This window comes from Nyctibius grandis, chromosome 28 (genome assembly GCF_013368605.1).
Source record: "Nyctibius grandis isolate bNycGra1 chromosome 28, bNycGra1.pri, whole genome shotgun sequence".
NCBI lineage: Eukaryota > Metazoa > Chordata > Aves > Nyctibiiformes > Nyctibiidae > Nyctibius > Nyctibius grandis.
Genome location: NC_090685.1, coordinates 5,526,094 through 5,548,186, shown reverse-complemented (window position 1 = coordinate 5,548,186; position 22,093 = coordinate 5,526,094). Strand labels below are relative to the sequence as shown.

The window sequence follows — 22,093 nt, the reverse complement described above, 5'->3', positions numbered from 1 at the left end:
TGCAACAGCATAAGGAGTCTGGTCTCAGACCTCCAGTCACCCATGTGAACAAGTTTGTGCTGATGACCTGAAATCCCACCTGCTCCCTCAATGTTCTCTTTTTAAAACTAAAGGTAAACATCCAAGTCAGCAGCACCCATGCCACTTACTCATCGTCTTCTCGAGGTCTTTTCAGGGGTTTGGAGTCCTCTTTAGGAGATACATAAAACCCGTCACCATCTGGTTCATCTTTAATACGTGGTGGACTATAAAAAGAAGAAAAGAAAGGTGGTTCTAACTTCAAATAGGAAGTTTCTGAGAAACCAGCAACAATTCAGTTTTAAGAAATGATTCTCTGCAAAATGGGTATGTCTTCCAGTCCTGGGAATGTGTTGTCATCTTAAGACCCCAAAGATCTGAGGTGTGTCATTCTCTGAATATGCACAGGCAGCATAAGGAGAGAGGCATTCAGTGCCTACGTATTTGCCATTTCTCAAGCAACATCAAGATCAATTTCAACTGCTTGGATTTCACTGTGTTTCTTTGAGGTTTGAGTAAAAACAACTGTAGCTTCCAGCACTTTCAAGTACATTGAAAACAAAACTGAAATGCATGCATGTGTGCAGGCAGAGGACATTATTTAGTCTCAACTCAATATCCTTACTGAACCTGATAAGAGACAAAAATATTATCAACTCAAAGATTTGAAAGCTACTCCCCTGAATCTTTAGTCAACTAAATACTGAGGCATGCAAAAACCAGAAAAGGAAACAAAGATTTGGCAAAGTTAAACCGATCAGTCTCTTTTCACTATCCAAACTGCGGGAAGCAAACAATCTCGTCCCTTTCAACAGACTGCAAATATTAAATTAGGCTCAACGTTTTCAGCCATAATCTCCCAAGACATCAGTAATATGAAAAAAAAAGAGTATGAGTGCAAGAGATACCATCCCTTTAAACAAACTCATTTTTTCTAGATTTCACAGAAGCTTTTCACTTATCTTCATAAAGAAAAATACGTCTCAAAAGAGTTCAAAATTACATTTTGAAGCACTTAGCACTGCTCCACTCAGGTAGAAAAAGTAACAGTGCCATCCTGGGCTTTCCTATTCATATTCAATCAGCAACTCCTGTATCAAACTGACTCAGTTTCCAAGTCAACATATGGATTTTGCAATTCGATGGAGTGGGAGAAAAAAAAAAAGCAGCATTCTGCTTCGTAGAACACACTCAGCAAGAGACATTCTGGAGTCTTATTTTAGCTGGTAATGTGTCCATGAAGCAGAACAAGGCAGTTTGCTCTTTCACAGCTGTAAAGCCACTGCAGTGCTGGCAGATGCAACTCAGGGGAAACAGATACATGATGCTCTAAGAAGCCATTTCTGTGGCATCGCCTATGATTAAGACACAAGTCTGCAGCACGTAGACAGTTGCAAAACATCTATGGAAAAAGTAGTATTTGTCCCATTTAATTTATTCTCCCTTCCAGGCAGAAATCTGGAACTACTGTTCATTAAGCTGCTAGGAATTTTATCTTGTCTATTTTAACAGTGAAATATTTCGCAACATTTTGTAATATTGGGAAATAAATTGTGATTATACTAAAAGAAAGGAGCTGTATGACCAAGCTGAACCTTGACTTGCATTGTTCTCAAGACTGTAACATTGCTCATCCTACCAAGTCTTACGGAAGAAAATCAAAACCATCTGAGTAAGGACGTTCTTCTCTGGTGAATTTGTAAAAGAACATTTCAGCAGGACAAAATGAAAATAATTACTTTACTCTTAGCCAGCTTTTGCCCCTGAAGAAGGAACAATTGTGATGGCTCCCCCAGGGTGCTCTCAAACACAAAAAAAATGGTCTTGGACCTAAAGAGGACCCAGTTACCTTGTATGAGAACACCCAACGTTCCTGGCGAGATTAGCACATGCATGCAATTCTGCTGAATAGCAGAGGCTAGAAAGAGTTATTATTAACTGCCTCCTACACCATGAAACACCTAAATGTCATCGCCTTCTACTTCCAGAGTATCCCCAGAAGGGCCTGGAGAGGGCGCCCCTTCCCTGTGCCAGGCGTAACTACTTCGTTTGCATTTTTAAATAGGAGCAGGAAAATGAAACAGCTGGAGGAACTCATGTCAAGAGGGCACATTCAAAATAAGCAAAGAATAACTAACAGGCATTGACTAGACAGGTGTCTTCTCCCAGCCTCTCTGCATCCACAGAACATGGTGAGACTGGAAGGATTTTTTTTTTTTTAAGTCCATTCATAAAATTGGACACATGACTGAAAGCTTTTCTTGACTGACAGATATGAACACATGCATCCACCATACCACAGACCTCCAGTACGTCAGTGGACCAGATTTACCACCTTCAAAATAACCAATGGCTGTATTTAAGCAAGTCACAACATCTTGGTCAACTATTAAGAAAAAGTACTCTTCCATCAATTGCTCGCTTCAGGTTTTTAATAAAAGTACTTAGTGATGACTGATAAAACACCTAAGTCAAGAAGGCTCTATTACTAGCAGAAATTTAGTAGAGTAGGATATGTAGGCATTTTCTGAAGGTACTTCTGATTTTACACAAGCACCCTCCTTACTTGGTCACTCCTCTGCAAAGGCTTTGGCTGTACAGTCACTTACAGAAGGGACACTCACAGGCAATCTGGACTGTCTTTACAAGGCCCTGTCTCCAGAAGACTGCCTGCAGGGTTCAAGTACCAATTTTACAACAGAGGTTCTTTCAACTCCAGTTACCAACGTTCCCATAGTTCAACCTGTCCTCACCAGAATTCAACTGTTTAATACTTGGACAAACGCAGCATGTGCAGGCAGATACCAGGTATTCAACAGCTCCCATCTCCAGTTACTAGGTAAGTAGATCAATTACCAATTCCCGTAATTGAAAAGAATATATTGTCTGAAGGGGTCAAAAGCATTCCAATTTTTTCCCAAGACCAAGTGAGAGGAGTCAAACACTGAGCACCTAAGAATAGTCAAAATGCTACTTTTTCCAGATCACAGACTTGATTTCTTACCTGGAGAAACCATTTTCCTTTTCCTTCTTTATTTTCATATCACCACAACCTAATTTAATCTGAAAAACATAAAAAAGTAGGAGCTGATTAGCACTGCCCAGAGCACCTTATGATTTTCCAACATGCAACACAGGCAGGATATTTAACTTGCAGAAGGAACCAAAGGGCACTGCGACTATATCTTCATCCCCTTAGTAACCTACATGACACACCAAAAAAGCAACACTTTCTGTAAGTCTTAGTCAATTCCGTATTTTCTGGCCCTCCAATTTCTTCAGTAGATTGGAGTTGAGTGTACAGTTTGTCCTTGCATGGAGCGAACATGATCTAACCGATTTTTCTCCCTTGTCTCTGAATCTAAGCTCTGGCAAAGTGAAAAGTAACAGGGGAAAAAACGTGGAGCCAGTGGACACAGCTCCACTGTGGAACTGTTTCCATTCACAAAACCTGCAGATAAAGCCCTTACAAGTTCATATCTAGCACTCCACAAATCAAGTCTCTGGGTCAGCGTTGGGATAATTCTGTCCAGGTTGGTAAAAACTTGGAAGTATGAGACACATCTAACCCACTGAGTTTGTACCATTCGGTAGTATAAACCAGAACCACCCTCTTGTCTGTCCCACAGGAAACACCTACCTTCTCTTCCTTTCTCTTCTCCTTGTCTTTATCTTTGTGTTTGTCTTTGTGTTTCTCTGAGCTGCCATCTTTGTGTTTGGTTTTCTCCTTGTCTTTGTGTTTCTTTTCCGAGGAATCTTTGTGCTCACTGCAAGACAAAAGAGTATGTTTGCAGAGGAGAACATGAGGATACTTGACTAATACAGACAACTTGCAGCGGTAGTGTCACAGGTTTTGATGATTACAAACCCTACAGAATAAGGGATCACCTTAACAGGAAGGTCCACCACAGTCTCCTGTCACATGTCATCCATTCTGCTCAGGAGGAAGAGGAACAGGAGGGGAACATACCACAAAACCACAGCCTCCAAGCGCTCCACCTCAGGAAAACCCCCGTCAGCCTGGATTGCTGAGGAAATCCACAGCTGCTACACTAAAGCTCAACACTTTCGGTTGAATTCCCACTGTCTCTGCTTTTCCTCTTTTTCCTAGTCCACGTAAACGGGCACTGGAATAAAGCAGCCGGTCCCATCAATGCCTGTGTCAGCTTTTGCTCAGACAACAGTTTGTCATTGTAGCAGCTCTCATCTCTGGAACTTAAAGAGAAAACCGCTGATCTCTATTATTCCCAAACAGACGGAAAAACCAGCGCAAACAGGATACGCGATGTCCTTGTGTTTACGCAAAGTCAAACAGAAAAGGCAGGAATAACGCTGCAGTCCTCAGTCGGAGCTGTTTCATCAACTGTGCCTCACCAGCACGGGCAGCCCAGCTCTGCTCGGCTGAGACAAGTCTGGTGCTACGGAGGGTTTAATATCCAAAATTCTTTAGTCAGAACAGAGGAAAAAATGCCCCTAAGGAGAAGAAAATCGCCCTTTTTTTATTCTGTTTCTAACCCCTCCTGATTTCTGAGACATTTGGATCACATTTTCAAGTTTTTTCTTATCAACCAGAAAGACACAAGGCTGTTTTTAAATGAAAATGAGTTTTCTCATGGAATGACTTGACCTTTGGAGCCAGAAAGTGAGGAAACACTCTCAGGAGACTCACGGTAGAAACTGCAAGAGCTGGCTACGAGGATTAGCAGCACTGCTGTGGAAAGCCAAGCAGCAAGCCTGGCAATTCAACAGGCCTTCAATACACATTTATAAGGTTATGTGGACTCTCTGAGGTCACCCTGGAATTAAGCAAGCCAAAGGCACAGTGGAAATAGGGCTCTCTTCTACTGGGCATGGTTAGGCACCAAGCAAGCTGCCTTCCCCACGCTAGCAGTTCACGCTCCTCCTTCCCCAGCACTCGACTCCCATCACTACTGCTCGCTGGGACACACTCTGCTTCTCCTTAGGACCACACAATGCAACGCAAAGCTTTACTAGAAATAGGCTGCTTCCTTATTTCAATACACAAGTGCAAGCCCAAACCTATCTGGGGGAACATAGCCCTGAAAAACAGCAAGCCTGGAATGCCAGGTAAGAGCATGATTTTTAAAAACAATATAAGCTTCAAGTCTTCCTCCTATCATAAAAAACAGATTGCAAAAGGGTTGGATGTTTGATGGCTACAGAAAGCAAGCAGCACATTAACCAGCTCCCATAAAGCTTGCGTGTGATTAGAGGAAGGCAACCACAGTGACAAATATGCCAATCCACACCCAAGCTGTAGAACTGCAGAGTAAAGTCCAACGTGGAGAGTTTCAGAGCCTCACGTAACACTAGCACGAATGGACCTGAACCTGCAAAAGGTCTAAATTATTGAAGCTCAGAGTAGCACACACTCCAATAAATACACACCAGCCTTCCAAGCCCAAGCAGCCAAAGCATGAAAATCCATCTCTGAAGGAAATCAGTATATTCACATACTGTGCCACATGAAAAGAGATTGGTAGGAAGAAAAATCAGTTTAACTCTCTAGCAACCTCTGTATACTACATATAAAACTGTAAAGGAGTATCTAAATATTAAAAGGCAACTGACACTCTAGAAATTCTTGTAGATAGACTCCCAGCACCACATGTTGCCTGTGAGTGAAGATTCAACAACTGCAGACTATTCTTACCCAGCAGATCGTGTTATGTACACTGTGTGATCAGGACATGCAAGTACATACAGAACATCCTGACGCTGGAGCTCGGACATCCACGAGATGCCTGCTACTCTTGCTCAGCTCTGACATCCCCGTTTCTGTACCCTGTTTATTCATCAGTGTCTCAGACTCAAGACACCCATTTCATTTTCCTTTGCTCCAACTAGATTCAGTGATGGTCTGAAAGCACAAACCTGACACTTTTTATTAATAATTTTTAAACCCAGAGGGTCTGGAAATTCTGACTTGATATTTTGTACTGTTATCTGTATGCTAGGTACCCCATTTGCCAAAGATTTAAGTTTTAAAATTACAAAGGTATATCGTCATACAGGAAAAAACATACTAAACACGCAAGGCTTAGACCCATTTTGTTCTCTGCAAGTCTGCTTGTGTCTATTTTCTGACTCTTTCTTGTTCTTATTTGGTATTTAAATCCTACCTAAAATAACATGTTTTCCTCAGACAACAATTTGCATCTTCAAAGCATGGTACACACTGCAATCGATGGAGTTAGTTCTCTAAGGTAAAGTTCATGGCAGTGTCTGTTGCTTCAGAGTTTGGAATAGCAAAAAAAATGAAAAAAAAAAAAAACAAGTTTAAAGTTTTCAAAAGCACCATACTCATTCTCACTAGCAGCCAAAAGCACTAGCTTTCAATATGTGACTGGTACTGCCCTGGGATGTACCCAAAATGTGACTAAAAGCAAATGAATAGATGACAATCTACATCTGCAAAGTTAATACTGAAAAAGTAAGAAAATCCCATCAGCCTAGAGAAGCAGTGACAATTTTTGTGGGTGCTGAATGCTTACAGACTACGGCTGGAATAAAAACAGTTCTAAAAACTTAGGCTTGCTTAAGTAGAAGCTCAAATGACATCTTTAAAGAGAGCAACTGGCCATTATTGAAAAGCTGTTATGCAATCTAATCTAAAGCTAAGATCTTTCAGCAAAAAAACCAAGATGTTTTCAGCACCACAGTCAGAATCAAGAAGTCTGGATTCCTGACTCAGTCTTGGTTGCTGCTGTTTTTATTTTTTTAATCACAAGACTATCCTTCCCCTTTGCTCTGCGGCGAGCAGTAAGATTTCTCAGCAAAGTGATGCGGGCTCAGATAACCCAAGGAAACTCTGTCTCCAGTTTCCCTCTGCAGCTTCATGTTCAAAACAACAGTACTGGTGGCTAGCCCCTGAGGTCCTGCTTGCTGCTGCTCCTGGTATGCGGCTGGAAGAAATTCCCCAGATAAAAATCTGTTTTCATGTGCTACTTGCTCCAATGTAGAAAGAGAGCATAAATTTATTTCCCTCATTTGTAAGTAGACTGCTTGTGAGCCCTGTGTGTTTCTAAATACTGGACCACAGCTCTGACTTCAACAATTCAGTCCAAAAAATTTCTGACACGTGCAACGATGAACGCATGTGCCCCTCTTCCCCAGGAGGGCCTGAAATCCGCACCTCTCACAAAAGCCCATTTGGAAACGCGCTGGTAACAAAGGCTTCAAGCAACAATCCTGAGTAACTTTTTTTTTTTCTCCAAAAGCAAAGCAAGTTGCACAGGTATTAACTTCAGTCAGCAAGCTGAGCAGCTTTGGGCTTTCATTTGGCTGAGGTACTTATGCCAGGCTCCAGGGGAACACAATTTAACCGCCTCACTAATCTCGAAAGAAAAGAGAAGGCAACAGGATGTCATTCTTACCCTGAAGAAGAGTTTTCAGCCTTCTATCAGAAAGCTATTTCCAGACAACCCCAAAGCTGTTATTAGGATGGACAGGGAACAATTTAAAGATCAGAATTCTGTCTTCCTGGCTGATTCAAAACTGAAAAAAATCACTTTTCTTTAAAGAAACGAAACACAACCAAACAAAAAGGTCTCAAGACCACATGCACCCAGATAATTTTAGCCTGAGTTCGTTTCTCAGAGCACTATGGATCCTTCGTTACCTCTCCTGCACATACCCCTCTGCCAACAAGCCAGCTTGAAGACCCTCAAGTAGGACAGCAAAACCCCCAGAAGGTAGAGGGAAGCTTCAGTGCAAGTTAGCCAGAAAAGAGGACAACTGGATTATAAAACAGTTGTTCACAATCTGTTTTAGAAAGACCCAGCCTTGCCGACAAAGTAAGATCTTCCTTTTCACCCAGACCGTTATAGTTCAGCCACTGCAATGGCACTCAAGAGTTTTATGCCTCTGAAAGTGCTTAATACTGACGACCGCACTGTTGTGTTTTTTTTAAAGGTAACAAAGTACAGTAGGGCACCGTATTAATACAGGCAGAACCAGGGATTACATTATCTAGAGATGTAATGGCTTAGCTCAGAGAAAGGCCAGATGAGCAGAGCACGTGCTACAGCACTACAGCCTTTTTGCCAGTTTGCTTCTGTCTTTTAGAGCTTTAGTGTGAACGAGGACATGTGAAGGCCTTGGAGAGCTCCGGCTGAAGCGCATGAAGCAGTAAATGCAACAGAAGCAGCCATTTCCCTTGAAAGCGTGGCTGTGTTTCCCAGGGAGGATGCCTGGAGGAGGACAGGAGGGAGGAGAGGGAGAGGAAGGGAGAACAGGCACCTGGCAGCAGCTGCTCACGCTGCGGTCACGTGGGAAAGGCACAAGTGGAAAGTGTTTCCAAAGGACGGCAGATGTGCAGATCGCAGCTTCCTTCGTCAAACCACGACAGCTTCGCAGTCATTTAACACCGCATTCTTCAGGTGCCATTTATGTACGTTAATAATCCCTTCCCAGGCCCTTTCCATTCCAGCTGCAGAACCACAAGCTGGGAAGGATGCTTTATCTAAAGTGTCTCTTATTTCCCCCTCTCTCATTTTCTCAGCTGTAATTAGCTCGTGACTGAGAATCTGCTACGAGCGAGCACCAGAGCCTGCTGCAAGGGGAGCTCTGCTTCCCTTCTCAGGAGCTGCCACAGTGCAACTGGAGCGTAAAATAACAGGGAGCTGTGATTTTAGTGAAATCTAAAAACACAATAGGGACAGAGCATAGGTTACGCAGCCCATGTCTCGTTTGACGTAATACAGCATTAATGGAAAACTGTGATCGTGTTCAGCCGAACGCACACCAAGGAACGGCTGACTGTGCAGGGAGCACTTCAGAAGCAGAAGGCACACCAGCAAAGGACAAGTTTTCAGCTGGCTTGCAGTGTTTTATGCTCACTGTTAAGAGGGCTATCATATGGTATTACAGGGAATGAACACATAAGCCCCAATATTTCTGCTGGGATTTCAGCAATATAATAAAAAAAACCAACCTGAAACCACTTTTCCCAGAGTTGAAAGAGTCTTTTCACCAGTTTTCACCGATAACAGATCAAGCCCTCAGCACGAGGAACAAGATAAAAAGCTGGACTAATCAACAGCTGATAAAAATATTAGAAAGTAGATCCATATTCACAGATTGAGATGAGGATCAGGCTTAGCATGCACTTTCTATGGATGTGCGAGAATCGGGCATGCTACTAAATGAAAAGCAAAAATTTTTACTACTGGAAGGCAGTGTCACGTTAGAAAGCTGATCAATGTGAACTGTGCACTCAAACAGGGAATAAAAACAAAACCACCTATGGCAGGTAACAGGGGGTGCTGATATTTTTTTTAAAATTGCTTTTTCCCCTACATCAGAGATCCCTGCCTCTGCCTGCCCCCAATGCACACACTGCTTATTATTCATAATGAATCAGAGGAGGTGTGCAAGAAGTCTGAACTGAAATTTATCTTCATTGACGACTAGCAAGCGCCTGGAATCTGTGTTTTTCCTAGCAAAACCATAAAACTTAGAAGACGCCAGTGAAGATCAGGTCTATAAATCCCTTATGTGTTCCATGCTTTTGCTCATCTCAAGCTGTGATCACAAGAGATTTGGTAAACGGAGGAAATATGCAATCCGACAGAAGATTTTCCTCCTGCGGCTCAGATGCTTGTCACATCGACAACGCGGATCAGAGCTGCAGGAGCAGCCTCTTTACTCCCGTTCCCTCTCACAGCCGTTTCTGCTCTCTTCAGTCTCCTGCCAGCCCACACACCACACACAAAGCCCGAGACACCTGGCAGAAAGACACTTGTTACTGCGAACACTTTTAAACCGATCTCTAACATGTCTTGGCTTCAAAGGACCTGTTATTTCATTATTTCACATGGTCTGCTTGTTTGAAATGCTCCTCTCTCACGGATCAGAAACCTCTTGCCACTTCAGATTTGTTTCTTTTTATTTTTTTAACCACTGACATTTAATATTTAATGGGTGTGTATTAGATTTTCTTTTGGGGATGGGGAAGTACAGGCCTGAGAAAAGGAGCAAAAGAAAACACTTTGCTTGATAGAGACTGCTTGATAGCGATGTGGATTTATTCTTTGATATGGATTTTTCTTAAGTGGGCTTTGCATTTTCTTTCCTTGAGGGGTGAGGGAGAAGATCTGAGGCATACAAATGTTCTCTCCTAGTTTACTACAGCTGTAAAGGAGTGGTTAAGATACAGAAGTGTCATCTTGTGAGTGGGAGAGAAGGAAAGCAAGAAGCAAAATTAAGAGGTTCTACATACCACTCCACACACTTCTGCCATATGAAATCAAAATTATCTATTTTAGGTATTTCTGAGACTTATCTTGGCAGTTTAGATCCTTCAAAGTCTGGATACAGGAAACATTTATCCTCCTGCATTGGAAGAGTTCTGCCTTCTTGATGCAGGTTTTATTTTAAAAGGCTTTTTTACATACAAGGCAGGAAATGAAATTGTCAAAGTGTTACAGACATAAAACCGATCTGCTTCAAAGACATCCAGACAACGCTCTTAACTGTGTACAATGTCCGATGGAGTACTGTACTTCTCTGAATGCAATCAGGGGACTCTTCAGACACTCTGTATAAAATGCCATGGAGGTACAACCCCAAATTTCACCCACAACAGCTTGGATTTCTGCTAAAGCATCGTCCAACATCTTTGCGAATTATCAAAGACACAGCACGTCTTTTGCAATAATACAGCAGCTTTTCTGAAATACAGAATGGATTTTCTGAAGATTTACATGCAGTGCTATTAATCTAAGATAAACTTTTCTACAGGATTCATTTTCAATTTTAGCAACAGGTGACAGGCTTTTATCAAGTGCTTTAAAAATTCCCTACACAGGTAAAAACCATTGGAAAATCCCACATCCTTGTTACCTTGGAAATTTTTTGTTTCATTTCTAACAGAGTAATGGCTACTTTTCACTTGTTTTTCATTGTCAAAGGACAAGCTTCAGTACAAACAGGCAGGTTTTTTTCCTTCAAAATTCTTCTGTGAAGAAATATCCCGTAGCAAAATGGCTGTCACAGTCCTCAGCAGGGCAGAGGCTCTCAGAGGTCTGTGCCGTGCCCTGCAGCTGGGTTCAGCTGATTTTTTTGCTGCAGATGGGAAGTGCTGGATGGTCACAGTAACATGGTGGCACCGCTGTGGGGCTGGGTTACAAAGGGCTAAGCCAAGATTTTCAAAACTAATGAAGTGTAGGCAATCACAGAGCCCTCACTATTCTTCCCTTGGCCTTGATGGTCTTTAAGGTCTTTTCCAACCAAACTGATTCTGATTCCCCCAAGAACAATTTTGCCTTTGGTCTTGTGCCATCACAGCTAAGAGCCCTTCTGAAAGAGGATGATTCTCCAGTATTTCCCCACCATGCAGTTTCCTTCCCTCCCACCACTGGCAAAATAAAAAGCTATTAAAAATGGCAAAGTGATCAAACGCCCCCTCCCCAGTGCAACCCATCTGCTTAGCAGTACGACAGTGACGAATGCTGGACAGTCACGCAGGCCATCCTAAAATTCAGACTTCTCTGTTCATCTTGGCTCTGTCCAGGAAAGTATTTTGGTACCGTGACTGCAGTAATGGAGCCTGAGCAGGAACTCGGCTTGCTTCAGTCCTTCCTCATCCTGTCCCGTAACTCACCAGTCTGGCCTCTGCCATCCTTGGATTCACACCATCCACATGAACACTTGGCAGTCGCCTGGCCACAAGCATGTGCTCCATTCAGCTCCTTCCAGCAGCTCCCCTGAGCAATTCCCTGGTCACCAGAGATCTGCCTCCACCCCCTGCCTCTCCTTCACAAGACAATAGTTACCTAAGCCTAATCCTTATAGACACAACTTACACTTACGGAATTACGTGGATGACAGCTGAATCAAAGGATTTGAGGAAGAAATGCTTAAATTTCAATTATGATGTCAGTTATTTCTAAAAAGTTTTTCTTAGAAACCAGCCGGCTTCACACAGCAAGCATTCAGGTACCCTGTGCACGGCTGAGCATGAACAGGGCAATGAAGATTTTTAGCGCGCTCCTGAAGGAGCGATCCAGCCAGAGCACCGCACGCACGTCTGCGTACATTATCTTCCCCGAGTACCACCTTCAAGACAGGATCTCATGATTCAGCGCTATAATACATTCATTTTTAAGGTGAAAGTTTTGAAAGGCAGAAAACACTACACAGAAAACCTTCACAAGCTGTGCACTCAGCCTGGGGAAGTGAAGTCCCACCTTGCGTAGGGGCCTGAGGGGCAAAGCAATATTATGTCATCTCTCCCCAAACCATGCCTTGAACAAACCCCCTGCACATGCATGCACTCAGTCATGGCATACACACAGATGTAACCCTGTCATGGGACTCAAAGATGCAGTTGTGCTCACAGGACAAATGAACACTTAACAGATAAACGAAACTGTCTGGAAGCTTTAGGCACAGTGCCTAGAAAACACGATGCCTTTCTCATAAGGATTTCAAGGCAACACTGTAGGGAGGAAGGAATTGCTGCAAGATAAAGCGTGATTACGTATCATCTCATGAGCTACACCTCACAAAACACATTAGCCATTCTTATCTCCTTTCCACTGTTTTGGTATTTACACAATCAGTAGCGTGCAGCTTCAAGTTATAAGCCATAATTAGTTCTTCCAGTTAAGAATACGCTGACCATTTCCAACTCCTACAAAAATAAGGTCAAATTATTAATGAACCCTGGAAATTTAAAGATAGTCCTTACATTACTCCTTACAAAAGGATGTACTTTGCTAAGATTGCAGGAGAACGGTTTTTCAAGTGAGCAATGAACACCTGGAAACGCGAGACAAGTCAATTTTGGGGTGCATGCTTGAAGATCAGAAAAATGAAAATCAGAAATCAAGGCAATATAGATATGGGAGCAAAGAATGTGTCCAAAGCATTTCATCTTTGCTGTGGAAGCCAGTAAACTCTGCAAGTTATTTGGCCTAGATTTTTTGCCCCCCGACAACAATTTACTTTCAAAAGAAAAAAGGAAGAAACGTATTATGGAACAGTAAGGTTGTGTAACTTCTCAAAAGGTCACAGAAAACTCAAAGTACGACCCCGATAAAACAGACCCACTGCTCAGCCCAGACTGTCTCCTTCTTTCCACACTTCTTTTTAATAAAATCATTGTTAACACAAGCTTTTTATTAATTTCTAGATTGTGTTATCACAGTTGCACAGCAATTAGTAACACTTGCTTGGCCATAGCATAAACACTATTTGCCATTCACCAAGTGTCACAACAGAAACTTACTCTCCAGGAACTGGGTTGTTTTTTGCAAGTGTCATTGTCAATGTAGGCTCTGCGGCACCTGCACGTCAGGAGTTACAACCAGGAAAGCTTTTCTGAGTAACATCCTGTGTGTGCCGTACTTGCCCTGTGCTCCATCAGACCAAATCACTACGGACAGACCTGCACATCCTGGTTTTTGCAGTTCCCAGCCTAGGCTAGGGTATCAACGGGACCGTGGAATTCACCACCACCTCAAGAGCTACAGGTCATTGCAGAGTGTTTATGTTCAGTGTGGATGATAAGGCAGGTGACTGGCATGAAACACCTTCCCCATATAGTGGCAGCGTAGTGTATCAACGGTATCAGACAAAACAGCACAGCAATCCTCTCAGGTCCATCACCCAACCCAGCAGAAATCCATAACTGCCTCACAGTGTTCAGGTATTCAGCCATTGTGGTAGCAGGCCAAGGACACCACCATCATTCTGGGGGACCATCTTTCCAGACACTTCTAATTATTTGAAGGCTTAGTAGTCACATCAGGTTCATCTATGCTAAAACAGTGGGGTTTATATCAACACTCAAAAGAGCTCCACATTTCTGACAACTGAAACCACACAAAAAAAAAGATTATGAACAAAACTGATCAATCTTCATGAAGGTGGGGTTAAACTAGTTTTCGACGCCTTTAATAACACTAAGCTACAATTTATACACTAGTATTGGCTCATATTTGCAAGATACACTACTTCAGCTACCCATATGGAAACGCATGCAGTGACAGAAGTTAGGCTTAAAGCACCTACACTCGTATAAACCACACTCAAAATGTAGCAATTCCGTCCTCATATATTATCAGAGTAATTCTTGTAAGACTGCATGTGTAACCGTGTTTCAGCCTGAGGACTTCATCAACTTTTTCCTCACCTATTACTGTGCTTGGACTTTTCCCGGTCTTTTTCCTTGTCCTTCTTGTGCTCTTTGTGCCGGTGTTCTCGGTCTTTGTGTTTATCTTTGTGTTTGTGAGAATCTGCAAGCAGAGAGGCAAAAAAAAAAATAAATTAAGAAATAAAGTTGGGAGAAAACTCCATGCCTCCCTCTGAACCTCTGCATTTTTCCCCACCCCATACCAGTATTTTCTGCAATTCAAAATTTGTAACAAAAATCTTAGTTTCAGAGGTCCTAAATGGAGTCATTGTCCCTGCAGCAGAAGTTAATTCATCTTGGCAACAGCTGCATTTAGATGGTCTTTAGTTCAATGCTTTAAATGCTTTACAGACCCTGAAGAATTGCAACTCTTCTTATTAAATAGGTAAGTATGGTTATAGCAAGTTCAGTCCTATTTGGCACATGGGAAACCTGGCTTCCTATGCCTGTAAGTATTTCATATCAGATAGATTATGAGGATACAAGAACAAGCATAAAGCTGAAATGTTAAGCCTGCTGAATCCTAGAAATTAGACTACTACTTCCACAAATATCTGGTCTAAACAAAGCAGCCCTCCCCCAAATTAAAATAGTCTTATTCTTATCCCCAACAGTGCATGACATGACAGGCACACAGCAAGGGAAAGGGGAAGGAAGGAGGGAAGAGGAATAGAAAGGGTGACAAGAAAAGAGGACTAGGAATTCTCTCCTCATGCTGCTCTTCTGCAGGAGATACCTCCCTCCAATAACAGCCCCACCAAGAAAATCCAACATGACAGCTGTAATGAGTATGTGCTGGTGGCAACACACCTACACAGGTTAGGGCTGGTCCAAATTAAGTGACAAGTAATAAATGGGAGATGGCACTCAAGTAAATCTACATGAACACAGTCATTTTATTGGTATCAATTTCTACTCCGAGTGACATTTCCCATCCTCAGTGAACAACTGTACTGCAACAGAAAAAGTCCTTTAAAGCGCCAAGGAAACAGATCCAGCACAGAAAAAGAGCAACATAGTTGAACTGTAAATAAACTCATTTACAAGCATCTTTAGGTCCTTAAATGTTCTTTGTAAGTAGATCAAAAAGGAGCCGAGGCTGAACTAGCACCTCAAACCCACCTCAAAAGGCACTATCATTTACAGTCAAGGTCACCGTGATGTTGGGAAGAATGTGTGCATACCCAAAGACTTCTCTCAGGTTTTGTTTTGTTTTTAACATGCTTCTCAAAGCAACTAAAAATTAAGTAAGCTCCTCAGGATACCTAAAAGGCTGTGCTGACTTTGGCAACTGTTTGCAGATAATAGCGCCAGAATTTCCACCAGAGACACTAGATGTAAGGTATTAATGCTTAATTAATTGTAAAGATGTTACTGTGCCTCTAAAAAGGCTACTATCCCCACACTAAGAATAGGAAACTGCAACACAAGGATTTTGTGACTTTCACAGTCACATGGGAAATACATTGCAGAGCCAGGAACAAGCCTCGTCCTCCTGACTCCAAGTCTTTCACCACAAATTCATTTTTCTCCTTAACTGACACCAGCTCTTCTAACCTCAAAACATTCAACTGGTTTTAGTGGAAACATACCCACAGTCATGTTTCCACTGGATATGATTTTAATCTATTGCTTGCAATAACTTCAGGTATTGTTTTCAGACACCTGCAGTAAGACAATACAAAACACCATACAAATGCTGCCATTCAAGCCTCCAGCTTGTCTTCTGCATCTTTCCTCGTCCTCCTCAGCTTGGCGACACTTCCTAGTGCTTTGGAGTATACAGTATATATATCTAAAGCATAAAATTTAGTTTTCTATATTTTGATATACAGGCACGTGGCAGGTTATGTGGAACATGTCGTGTTACAGCATAAAACACCTAAGAGTTTTCAAGTACCTAAACAGCAAAATCTATTTCACAGCAGGCAGAGCTTTGCAGGCATCTCTGGCAAACTGTGGGGACTGGACACCTACACTCTCTGAACTGCCAAGAAGCAATTTCTCGGTACCCTTCTTCCCACCAGGACAACACATATTTCACTGGCAAAAATGTTTCGCAGTGCATTTCACACTTCGGATTCTTCAGTTTAGCCAGTAGCTGGAAGCTCAGGCTGTTTGCAAACTGCCTGGGTTTTATTCCACAGAGAGTTTACTCACTGATTCCTAAAGCACTGGCTGGAGCGAACAGCCATCTATTTACACATGATGAATAGGTAAATTGCTAGAAAAACCACCATGATGCTATACATAGAACTATGGACACTCATCTTATAACATATTCACTTTTTAAGGAGGCACATACCAACATAAGAGTCAATTTTTTTCTCCCAACTAATGGATGGAAAACGTCTGCAACTGAGCTCAATGCTATTCTCTTTAGAGCTTAGAACCACAAGATTATTTTTCACCAAAAAAAAGTGCAAAATGGAACAGTCTTTTACCTTCATCACCAGATTCCCTTCCAGCTGACTCGTGTTTCCAGCCGAAATTAATATTTGCTCTTGAAAAGTAGTTCCAGGGCTATACCCTGGAAACACTGGAGTCAGACATCTACTTCCTCAATGCTCTGCACTGCTTACAATGATTTGGTATTTTCAGACAACTAAAGCCTGGTACAACTGCAAAAACAGTGCCTCACCAGTGAAACCAGCTCTGCTTGGCAGTATTTGTCACCATTCAGCTTTCCTTTGCTGTCTACCAAAGGATTTCTTGCAGGAAGGTCTTTCATAGAGGTATTCCAGCTAAAAGAAAAGCCAAAGTGGCTGGGAAGAGGTTGTGTACATGGTCTTGAAAGCAGAAGGGAAAAACTGGCAGGAGAGCTTTCACCCAAGTGCAGTCAAGGCCGGCTAGGTACTTGGACTCTCAAACCGGACAACACTTGGAATTCAGTACTTCCATGGAGGTAAGTGTACTACCTCCCAGATCAGTCTCCTAAGAACTAAATTATTCTAGAATATTTGCCTAGTATTCAGACTCAATGGTGTTGCTTTCTGACACAATGCCATGCAGTAGGTTAAGAATGAAGACTTCAAAAGAGTTTATTAAATAGTCTTGAGCTGACATATGTGTGTCTTCAGAAGGCATTAAAGCTCTTGGTCTCTTTTTTTTTTTTTTTTTGAGGGTGGAGCTGGATGAAGTCCAGGAGACTGGGTCATTAAAAAGGACAGAATTCTTGTTTTTTTGGCATATCACACAAAAATGCTTTGTTCCAGGACTGGCTTTATCTAGGAGTCCAAGTTGGTGGTTATTTGGTGGCTGACACGAAACAAGTTTAGTCATTTCATCCCAGTTTACTTCACAGGAACCAATACTGAACTACACAGGCAACAGATGATCGAATTGGGAACAAAACTTTAAGACACAGCGGGCCACCTCACAGCAAACCTCATCAACACACAAGCAATCAACGGAAGTGTTCCTGTAATGTATCTTCTTTGATATATTTAGCATATTGATTCCTAGAAGAATATTCCAGCCTCCAGTAACTCCCAGCTTGCAGCTGATTAGCAGCTGACTAGGTCCAGCCTCGCACGAGCCTCAAATGAGGTCAGACATTATCACACATTCAGATTTGTTTCCTGCCTTTTAAGTCTTCCATTAAGTATGTCTGCTCCCTCTAACACTAAACAAGGAGATAAATACTATTCCTTCTCCAAGAGCATTGGCAAAATCCACTTTCTACTGTGAGCAAAGTTCAAACCCCCAAAAGCTTGTGTGATATTCAAAGGATTTCACAAATCAAAAAGCCTCTCTCCAGCACCAAGGTTACAGTGGGGACAGGGGTTACGCTCACTGGGCAAGGATCCATTACCCCGAAGGCTCTCCCGTCACTATCCTCTAACCCAAACAGAGCTTTTGGCATCTCTTTCTGTTCTAGAAAGCTTGATGTCTCTGGCACTACATCTCTGTTAATGCTGAGCCTGGTATGTCTCCAAAAGATTACCACAGTCCCGGTACTATTCCTGCCATTCCCCCTGTACCTCCAACAATCACGAGCAGCTCTGCATTTTTGTACGTTGATTCATCTTTCAACTCTGTTTAATTACAGGGACGCCCGATTTAAGGATGGGAAATTCTAAGTGCTTTTGGTCTGTGGCTCTGTTTTGTCCCCCCCCTCCCCGCCTTCGCTCCACCGCTATGTCTCTGGGGAAAGGCTGAGTCATAACCCTATTTGCAATACTCATATATACGTATTACTGGAACAGTGCAGTTTTACTCTTCACCCAGGAACAGAGCTGTAAAAGGTTAGGCATCTCCACAGCACGACAAGAACAGAGATGAAGCAAACGCAAGCCCTCCTCCAGCAGGCAGTTGCCACCTGGAGAGGCAGAGTGCCAAGGGACAGCAAAGGCGAGCAGTCTCCGTGCGTAACGGGAACGACCCCCGGCTTAACAGATTAGTCTGCTGACAAAATTATGTGGGACTATACTGTTTTAATTCATGAGACAAATTCATTTGCTTTTAAAACACTTCTGAACACCCTTCTCCGCACCCCCCGCCCCAAAGATTACTTACATATCACAATCAAGGGAAGCAGCCCTACTTCCTACAGTAATAATTCAGTTTTGACGACAACTTTTCTAACAAAATCCTGAAATCACGCAAAGGGGCATAAGATCCTGTACACTCAATCAGTACAGCTATCAGTATTATTTGGGGGAGTATTGCTGGCACATGATACAGGATGCTACAGATGCCATTTCATGCCCATTTTTATCCCACTTCCATTTTATCCCATTGTCATCATTTTCCATTAGAGTATCTTTTTCTTTTCTATCTCTCTTTTTTCCTTTTTTTTTTTTTTTTAAAGAACTGTGAAAAAAGATGTGAGCAACAATCCGGTCCTTCTCATTTCTCCTAAATTAAGTGAGATAGCTGGCAAATTAACACCTGGTAACCCCAATTTCTGGTCAACAGTAGCTTTTCCAGATAAATCTATTAGCCTTCTGTATTTGCTGTCTTTTGGTTCACCTTCTTTTAAGTTTTTGTGGGCACAGTTTGAATACCTCATTAACCTGCTTACAGAAAGGTTTCTGCCAGCAGTCTTTGTTCTTTTGAAATGTTTTACTAGGTTCTGGGGATAAGGACTTTTTGTATTTTCCTTCTGGTTCCAGCAACACCCCAATTGCTTTTCATCTCATTAAACAGCCTAGAAATACCTCAGCTGGTATCTATGCTGGCATTTTATCCGTTCAAAGCCTCATCTCAACGCTTCTCTACACTGATGTCCAGAAAGGTGATTTAAGCTTACTTGATCCTTGGGACTGAAATCTGTGCCCAAATGTGAAGACACAGCGCTAAAAATTCATCACATTACCAACTAAGAAAAACATTTTCAACTTGTTATTACACCAATAACACTTCTGCTTCACATGAGCAGCTGAAATTTCTGTCCCAATTTAAGTCCAATGATTCAATATTAGATATTTGTTACAAGAGAAGCACACAAGCTCTCCAGACTTTTTCAGCACCGCTGGTCTGTACGAGGACGGTGCTCTCTCCATCACTGACACATTCAGCCATCCTCAACCTGACGCATGAGCAAGAAGCCCTTTACTATCAGCATAGAGGACATGTACAATGAAACTAGCAGGGTCTTTTCAGCCTCTCCTCTGGAAAGAAGAAGAGAGTCTTTTTTTAAAAGACTTCTCCAGTTCTACTGCTGAACTATACAGCTGAAAGGGAGGTAATTCAGTAACAGCAGATTAGGTTCAAAAGATGGTCAAGTTCAAAAACTTATCACAAGCCTCCCTGTCACTTGAGAAGTGGTTACTCCCTTCTCAGCTGAAACACCACCTTCATGTTACACCATTAATCCACATCTGCAGCCTTTTTACTATTCAGGCTGATTTCCTTCTCACCTGTTGTTATGCAAAAGTAAGCAAAGCAAAAAGACTCTGTATGACCTAAATGAAATAATTTTACTGATTTTTCTCCTCCCCCACAGGCTCTCCTCAGAAGTAGTCACCTTAAAACTGCAGATTATCAGGAAAAGGCCTCTACCTTTCAAGTTACTCAAGTTTTATCATTTGTCATAACCATTTATTTTGCCAAATCATATTACAGTTAGAGTTTTAATTTCTTGTATGTCGGGTATAAAAAGACTACTATTAAAATTATCGAAGTTCAGTTGCTGAAATGATGCCAAGAAGGGCTATGAACGTTCAAACGTGAATGTAGTTCAAGGTGTCTAAAATAGTTTTCATACTCCTGTCAAAGAACATGTACTTTTGCCTTAGGCTTCTGATCAAAATGGTTTAGTGTTGCACTAACTTTTACAATATATAGATTATATCAGCAAATAGAAAGACTGTAACATTTAGTCATTATCCAAGATCTTTAACACGAATAGTGACGGGGTTAGCAAATTACCTAAACAGGCAAAGGTAATCCCACATGTAAAGGTTGCTCTGTGAGGTTCTGGTCAATTTATAAACTGTTCACCTGAGAAAGCAACTACTGGCCGGAGATGAAAAAGCCCATTTGCAGACCCCATATAGCTCAGAAGAGCAACCATATGGAGAAAGTGGCATGGTCTGAGGCATAGGGGATCAGGATCCTCACTGTTAAGACAGGTTAGGACTTAGGACTAGCCATCTAACTTGACATGTTTTGATCTAACAATTTTAATAATCCCATCTAACCAGTCTGGAAGAGGTTTAAACTTTTCTAAGATACTTGTATTCCAGTTGGAAGAAGTGACAGTATGATCATGGTGTTCCAGTAATTGATTACACAGTGTTTCCAGAGTTTGTTTAAATGGATTGCCATTGCTGTAACCCAAAAAAGCAGGGAGGAAAAGCAACTGGACAGAAAACAGAATTGCATCCAGGTTCAAGAGAGACAACACCTTTCCCAATAAAGTAAGGCAAACCGAAAGAAAACAGAACTGTAGGTATGAAAGACAGAGAAACTAGAAAAAACATCCATATGCTGCTGAAAGTGTCAAAAGCAGAAAAACACACCCAGAAGGCATTGTTCTGAGAGATGACGGCATTGTGGATGATACACTGGAGCAGAAAACCATAACCTGAAATAAACTTCCCATGTGAAACTGGATATGTCACTTACTGGCCTAATGGCCCTCTTTACACAACTACAGAATACACATAAAACATTTACCCTGGAAAGGTACCGCAGGTCTGTTTGCTGTGCTGGTTTATTTCTCCAATAGCTGACTGCAAAACATTTGTAATCCCAAAACAAGAGTGACTGAAACACCGAGACCATGATTTGAGTCTCCCATAGCCTCAGCATGAAATTCAATAAAAGCAGCAGGACTTGGGTTTTCAGTAGGTGTCAAGAAAGGAAAGAAACTACAATGATACTGAAACAAGACTGCCGGGCTTCTGCTTCCTCATTCAAAGCAGCTTGACATGCAACCCTTTACCAGTGTTGAAAGACATCTCCACAATCAACACTGCTACAGAAAGCTCTTTCTAAATCCTTAAAATCCTTCTTGAAATCAAATTCAATGAAGTACAGTTACTGCGCTATCACAAACTTATTTCACCTCAGGTGCATCACTGGGTCAGGCGCACCGTTCAGGGAGGCTGACACTTCAACGGTGCTCAGCTTCCCTCCATAAACCAGAATAAAATCTGAGTTTTATAGTTTACTGCAAAACAACTAAATTAATTTCTACTAAGCACAAGGACAACACCCAAAGCAGCTCTTGGTTGTGAAGCTTAGATCCTCTGTCATTCATTTTCCAGTCATACAAGGGAAGAAATAGGGGGAAAAAAAAAAAGCGTGAAAGCTTCATGAAAAGGGAGCCTGGAAAAGTACAGCAGAATAACCAAACAGTTTATCCTTTCTAAGGCAGGAACTTTATTACTAAAAGTAAGACTCCACCAGAGTGCATTCCTCCTTTTTCTAAGGGTTCAAATGAAGAAATATATCATCACTGAA

The 22,093-nt window shown here is 41.9% G+C and overlaps 1 protein-coding gene across 2 annotated transcripts in view; it reads right to left on the bottom strand.

The window, feature by feature from the left end:
• Positions 1 to 22,093, bottom strand: part of TOP1 (DNA topoisomerase I) — a 67,755-nt gene that overhangs the window by 23,292 nt on the left and 22,370 nt on the right. For both annotated transcript variants that reach the window (XM_068419733.1, XM_068419734.1), the window contains exons 3-6: positions 14,180 to 14,282; positions 3,659 to 3,785; positions 3,023 to 3,081; positions 150 to 245 (exon numbers count right to left, since the gene is read on the bottom strand). In XM_068419733.1, the coding sequence (XP_068275834.1) occupies positions 150 to 245; positions 3,023 to 3,081; positions 3,659 to 3,785; positions 14,180 to 14,282 (385 nt within the window). The remainder of the gene's footprint in view (positions 1 to 149; positions 246 to 3,022; positions 3,082 to 3,658; positions 3,786 to 14,179; positions 14,283 to 22,093) is intronic.